General features: G+C 39.9%; 1 protein-coding gene across 7 annotated transcripts in view; it reads left to right on the forward strand.

The window, feature by feature from the left end:
* itprid2 (ITPR interacting domain containing 2) overlaps positions 1-6,675 on the forward strand; it is a 54,262-nt gene extending 47,587 nt beyond the window's left edge. For all 7 annotated transcript variants that reach the window (XM_042494375.1, XM_042494376.1, XM_042494378.1 and 4 more), the window contains 5 exons: positions 383-507; positions 663-777; positions 1,815-1,880; positions 2,040-2,360; positions 3,316-6,675. In XM_042494375.1, the coding sequence (XP_042350309.1) occupies positions 383-507; positions 663-777; positions 1,815-1,880; positions 2,040-2,360; positions 3,316-3,423 (735 nt within the window). In that variant the 3' untranslated portion in view covers positions 3,424-6,675. The remainder of the gene's footprint in view (positions 1-382; positions 508-662; positions 778-1,814; positions 1,881-2,039; positions 2,361-3,315) is intronic.
* Positions 6,676-7,373: the final 698 nt, after the last annotated feature.

Consider the following 7,373-nt stretch of genomic DNA (forward strand, 5'->3'; position numbering starts at 1 on the left):
GTCTCGTCAAATCAAAGCCAAAAAGCCTAAAAAAAATAATCTTGTAAAAAAAACTCTAGAGGAAATACTTCCTTCAGTTTAAGTCTATTATAATCTAACCCTGTACACACAAACACTAAATTAAAAAACTCAGTTTGAAGGCAGATATGAGTCTCTGAGTGGGTCAGTTGTAAGAGGACAACATGTGAAGAACGTTATGTGTGTTTTTTCCACCATTTTATATTTATAGTTACATAATAAACCATTTACATAACCCAATTTACATGCTGTTAGTTTGAACTCTATCAATGCAGGAAGCAGCGGACAGGACTGATGTTGTTGTCATAATCCGTAAATTATTATTTTTCACTTTATTACTCTCTCACTCTCTCCGTATTGTCAGTCTTTGGCTGTGTTTCAGCAGAAGAGGCAGAGTCTGAACTTGTTCCGCAGTCAGATGATGGACCTGGAGCTGTCAATCATCAGACAGCAGGCTCAGGTCTACAAACACCTGAGCCCTGCCGACAGGTGACTCATAAACAAACAGACACATGTTTAACAATAACTTGGACTGTGACGACAGTGTGATGCAAAACAAACCCGGCTTGTGTGTGTGTGTGTGTGTGTGTGTGTGTGTGTGGGTGTGGGTGTGCGGGTGTGCGTGTGTGTGTGTGTGTGTGCAGGATGGAGGTGGAGCAGCTTCAGTCTCTGAGGTCAGCAGTCAGAGAGGAACTTCAGGAGCTGGAACAACAGCTGGAGGACAGACTGATGGAGCTGACGCATCACACACAACACAGGGTATTTACACACAGTGCACAAACTGAATACACACATGCATATACTCCTGTGTGAATACATACAACGCTGCATGTATATATACATAGAAGACATTTGGTATACACTCACATCAGTCTGGCTTACAGGATGTGGACTGTGCAAATAGACCCTTTTAACAGTTGTAAACAATGACGTTCTCAAGGTTGCACATGCAGTATGGTAATGGAAATGTGCTAATACCTTGTTAAGATATGCAAGGGCATGACGAATGCTGCCTTAAAAAATGGATAAAAAATCCTCCTTAGCCAAAGCCAAGCATCAGCCTAAACTAAAAAAAGCCAAGCTCACCTGAAAATGCCCAGTTTAAACTAGCACCACCTCCCATTAAGCCTCAAGTTGTTCCACTAACTCAGTGTAGCCTCATTTAATCAAGGCTGACTCAAGACAGGCCTGCATTGTGGTGATTTGTGCTCACAGTCCGGTTACATAAGAAGCCCAGATGAATGGATGAACGAAAAGACGATCAAATGATTCAGAAAGCGGAAAAAATTAGAGTGAGTGTTCAGCGGCTGAACAAACGCAGCTGATGGAGCTTTATGAGGAATATAAAGCGGTATATACTTCACAGGGCATGGGGGAGAGCCTGGGGAGAAACACTGACAGACTAAATGCATAAGTCATACAAGCATACTTATTTTTCTCTGGATTTGATGATAAATGAGCAGTCAGATAGGCTTAAAACTGTGGCTGTGCAACAAAATTGTGGCTAGTGACTTGTGAAAACCACTAGCCACAGTGGCTTGTGAGCAAAAAAAAGTTCATGTCGAGCCCTACGTAGACTGTGTAGACATAGACAGGATAAAGCCACTGTGACCACCTGTTTTGAAGCTTCAAGTTCGGCGTTTTGGCTGTTTTTGGATTTATATTCTAAAACGCACAACGCTGTCTGATCAGGAACTGTTATCTTTAGTATGTTTTTGAAACTCCTTTGAGTCAAATTGGGTTATTTTAGAATAAACAGATAAACTTGATGTGATGCCACATGCTCTCTTCCTCAGGGTCTCCATAGAAACAACAGTGTTGACAGTCTGTCCACCGCCTCTGCACTGAGAGCCATGGAGCCGGTCAGCGTGCACACACACACACACGCACACACGCACGCACGCACGCACACACACACACACACACACACACACACACACACACACCTATACACACAAAAAATTATATAAAGCCATTACTTAACATTTATCCTAATGTACAACCTTTTCCTCTCTGTCCAGGTGTCGGACCTCCTCAGAGAGCAGCTCTACCTCCAATCAGAGCTCAGCTATGACGGCCACGCCCCCTCTACCAACCACTCATCCCGATCCTCCAGTCCAGTCCGAGGAGGAGGAGGAGGTGTGTACAGGGCATCGGTTAACATAACTCCTGCCCCCCCTCCTCGACCAAACACACAGATTGAGGAAGAAGAGCAGGAGCAGGAGAAGGAGGAGGGACAAAGGGACGAAGGAGGAGGAAGAGGAGGAGGAGGAGAAGTACCGAAGGAGGAGGGAGCAGCAGGAGGAGTCAATGTGGAAAACCTGCAGCAGCTCATCAGAGAGGTGACAGTCTGTCAGAACTTTTACTGGCATTTTACCGCTTAAAAAGTCAGTGTTTATATTTAATTCAATTCAGCTCAACAAGCTTTATAGACAGAACATTTGGCATGCATTTTCAAAGCACAATTACAATTCAAATACACTGAACGTGAGGCGCCAGATAGCTCACCTGGTAGAGCATGCTCCCCATCCACAAAGGCTGTATCCTTGCACAGCAGCCGAAGGTTCAACACCAACCTGCAGCCCTTTGCTGCATGTCATCTCCCCTCTTTCTCCCCCTTCACATTTATTTAAAGGAAAAACATAAAGGAAAATAAAGGCAAAAAGCCCCAAATATAATTTTTCAGTGAAAGAAATCAACAGATCACATGCATTATTAGTGAAATAGGTCATTAAACTAGTAAAAGAGAAGACAAGAAAATAGAATAATACATGCAATAAAATGAAATAAAATAAAATATAATGAATGTTTTTTTGGGGTCATTATAGAAAAATGAAATAATATATGAATCCAAATTCATAGGATTAATTGGAAAAAAAAGAAAGAAAAAAGGAGTATGGTAAATAGAGTAAATTAAATAAATTAAAAGGCAGAGTATGAGCTGTTAGGAGATGAAGTCCAGCTGTTGGGAGTTGTTGTGTTGGTTGTCTCTAAGGCTGTGACATGCACTGACATATTTTCCTGTTTCTGTGGCATTGACACTATTTTCTCCATGTAGATGTTGCATTTTAATTCTGGTCAGAATTTATCAAAATCTTGAAATTTACGTGTAATTTTTGTAAAGAACCTTGTTCTAATGTCTTCATTTGCACTACATTGTAGCAGGAAATGTTTATTCTGTCATAATAGATACTTGTACCTGTTTTTTTTTTTTAATTTAGTTTTAGTCTAATTTTTGTTGTAATAAAAGCTCATCAGCAAATGAAATTTTTACTAGTTCAGTCTGTTGTTTTCCAGATCCGAGAGAGCGTGGCAAAGGAGGTCCGACAAGAGATCTTCAGCGAGCTGCTGGCTGCTGTGTCGCCACGGAGATCACCCCTGCCCGGTAGGCAGCAACCCCAGTAGTCATGGCAACAGCAGAGCACAGCCCCCTTTCACCTTCAGCCTTCGTAACCACAGCCTGAGAGCAACACTGTCTGTCTGTAACACTGTATAGCTGAGTAACACTGTCTGTGTGGAACACTATGTGTCTGTAACACTGTACGTCTGTAACACTGATGACAAAATGAGCACATCAGCCACATGTGAGAAACTCGGACAGGACGCATGACATTTATGTGTCTATATGCTGGTGTGATGCATGCTGGGAGCATCAGTCTGGAACAGCCTGTGAACCATCAGTGATGATGTGCCTTCTTTTCCTCACATCCTGTTTTTTTTTCTAAGCTATTTGATCAAAACAACTACAAGTACTACAAAAAGTACCACCAATACTAGTCCCAGTCCTGTGAATGTCCCTATCAGATTCATTTGTTCCAGATCCCAGTATGAGATCAGATCGTCCGTCCTGATGATGACAATAATAATAACCGTAAGTAATGAGTAGCTATGAACTTAAAACAATCATTAATTTGATAATTTGGCTGAATTTAGCCTTTAACATGTCATCAGAGCAACACACAGGGAACCAACTTTCATTAAAAAACTATTAAGTGCCTTAATAATAATTTAAGCTAAACTCTTACTCCTTTTAGTTTGGGCGTTACATTCCTTAATCTTCTCTCAAACTGAGCTTTTACCTCTTAAAGTTACTCATTCCATGCACATTTCATCTTCATGTAAAAGGTTTAAAGAGGTCTTTTAGTACATAATTATTTAGGGATTGTGATCCTACAACTGTCCACCGTTCTTCATCACCACCATCATCATCATCATTGTCATTGTGCTTCTCTTCCTCTCGCCTTGTTCACGTTTAAATCTGTCATGTTTTTTTTCTGATTCGTGCTCAGCTAGGCTAAACACGTCCCCAACTAAAAGGATTTCACAAAACGTTGGACTGTCCCTTTAAAGGCCCAGACACACCAAACTGACATCAAAGAACGAGTGGCAACGAAGGCCGACTGTTGCGTCGACTCGACTTGTGTCTTGGGCAAAAAGTTGCACTTGAACACACTGCAAAGATTTCAGCTGATGGCCAACCTGCACGTAATCTCTGCGCCTGGATATAACTCACAGTAGCAGCAGGTGGAGGTAGTCTGTATTTCCCCCCAAAAAAAGAAAAAGTGGGAGACCGACAAGACGGATTCAAGGAGCTAATTAGCCAGTTAGCTCATTACCAACATATGATATTTACTGTGGGCTAGTGAACAGTAACACAAACCATTATGAACCAAGCTCAATGGCTAAAAATAAAGAGAATTTAACAAAATTGATTTCACACCCTCTCGACTTTAGCTGTTTTTTTCTCTTCTCGTACGCCAAGCTGAACTGCCAATCAGAGTGATTCATTGAATGATGAGCTCTGTTGTCTCGGATGCTGATTCAACATGTTGAATAAGCCAGAAAAAGCCCAGCAAAAGCAAACAAGAGGTGACGAAGGCCAACAGTGCCTGATACACCGTGATGTCACATACATCCGGCTCCAAAACTAGCGCACCGGACACTCATCAACCCCCTTTGACCAAATGTGAACCATCGGTTTGGTGTGTGAGGGCCTTCAAACACTCACGGTCTTTGTTTTGTGTGTGTGTGTTGGTTGTTTCAGAGCAGGTGATGATGTTCGTGTAGATGTCATGAGGTACTGTGGAGGTCAAAGGTTACTCTGCAGCAACAGCAGGTTTCAGTAAGTTGTCATGGCGACAGTGATGATGATGTTGATGATGATGATGTAATGCCCGGTTTTAAAAGCTCAGTGAGCAGATTATTGCCGCTTTCCATTTAGTTCGGGAGTCGGAATCGGAGCTGCGAATGACTTGTGTTGATCGCATTCCAGTACGAGAAGTCGGAAAAGCTTTAGTCAGCAATACCAGTTAATAACAACACGTTATTTTACATCTGTTTTAGTGAGACACAAAAACACAGAAGTGCAAATAAACAGTATATTGTCACAGCTTTGACCACTTTTCATGCACGGATTGGCCGTCTTAATTTTAAGGCCAAGGTTGGTGAAGTTACTCTAACTTTTTGAGTCCTAAATCCGACTTCGGGGGGGAGTTACAGTTGAAATTTTCGACTGGGAGCTTAGAAAATCAGACTCATAGTTGAATTCCGACTTTCTGGTGTTAATGGAACGCATCACATTTATTGTGTGAGCGGACGGTGTAGCCGAAACCTTTGCTGCGTCAGCACGTTAGCTGCATTAACATCTTAGCTTCCCACTGTCCAATCACAATTTTGTGTGCAATAATATGAACATATATATATAAATATACATATTGATTACTGACACTATTGTAAATAGATTATCAGTAAATCACTGCTAACATTTCAGGTCATCCTGCACCACTTCAGCACAAACTGTCTACCTGCATCACTCATGCTAACTAATCTGCAGCTGGTTTTATTGAGAGAAACTCTGATTTTCTTCCTCTTTGCACAGAATCCACAGAAATGATTGATTACTGAGAAATTATTAACTAATGACCAATTAATGAACATTGTTTTTTTCAGCATTAAAGCCTGTTTGCAGGGTGTTTAGGGTCCTTCGTAGGTTTTCACATGAACTTAGCTGAAAATCTTGGGAGTATCTGAGGTGACACAAACACTCTGCACCCAAGACCTGTCAGTCAATACAAACACGCTCCTAAATACCTCTTTCTTTTTAAAAATCTTCTTCGTAGAACAATGAGTCTCAAAATTTCCACACAGACTCACATAAGAATTAATATTATCTACTGAAAGCTGAACTTTTGGAAATGTTTGCGGATGTTAATTTTTGATATTTGTGACAAATACATGGTGAGGAGAAGCTTGAAGGTCCAATTATTGATGAATCAGAGCCTTCAACCACATCTCACAGTCTTAATTCAAGGTTCTGAATCATTATTAACCTTCAGTTATCCTCATCATTTATTTTTTGACTTTGTGTTTGTTTAAAACTTTATTTTTCATGTTCACTGATCACAAACTTTGCTCTGCTGGACCACTGTGAGCTCCGAGGCTCTACGTGCCTTTATTTTTATATTTTTAACTGATCAAGAAAAAAATCCTACACGCAACCTTAATTACACTTCACTGTTTGTCTGTTGGTGTCTATTAATTTCTATTGATGTCTATTAATGATGTGTATTTTGTATTGATGTCTTGTCAGCGGGATGCAGGGAGGGAAGGGGTCACTCTATAGAGATGAGAATAATAAAGATGTATTTATTTTCAGTACAAATGAGTGCTGATTTATTTGTGTGTGTGTGTGTGTGTGTGTGTGTGTGTGTTTGTGTTTGTGTCTGTGTCTAAAAGCCATTGTTTCTGTTTACTTTATAGGTTAAAATTTTACATTCTGAACTAAAAATATGATTGAGATATGACACATCATTATGGAGTAAACTATGCTATGAATGAAGCTTCAGTAAATCTCAGCATTTAATTGCTATTTCAACCTTTTCCAGCATTTGTATATCAGATTCAGATTTTGAATACTTTATTGATCCCTGTGGGGGGTATTGAGAGATGCAGTTTCTTTTCCACTGTATGTAGACAAACAGAAACTGTTAGAAAATAGAAATAAGAAGTATGCAAACAAATTTGCATTATGCTACCATATAAAACACAATATATATGAGACGGACATCAGAAAATATAAAAATATAAGATATATGCTGTATAAAAAATACAAATATATGAAAATCTGTACAAATATGTGCATAAGAAGTATAAGAAAGATGTACACAGGAGCATCATACAACAAGTTTGCTAAAGTATCAATTAAATAGTAGAATAGCTAAGAATTAAATAAGAGTATGGTGCAGTTGAAATATTGCACATTTTATTACACATTTAAATTATTACTGCACAATAATGTAGAGGGCTTCAAGTAAGTGTTGCAGTGTTGTAATTGAAGCAACACGCACATGTACATC

Source organism: Plectropomus leopardus, chromosome 10 (assembly GCF_008729295.1).
Source record: "Plectropomus leopardus isolate mb chromosome 10, YSFRI_Pleo_2.0, whole genome shotgun sequence".
NCBI lineage: Eukaryota > Metazoa > Chordata > Actinopteri > Perciformes > Serranidae > Plectropomus > Plectropomus leopardus.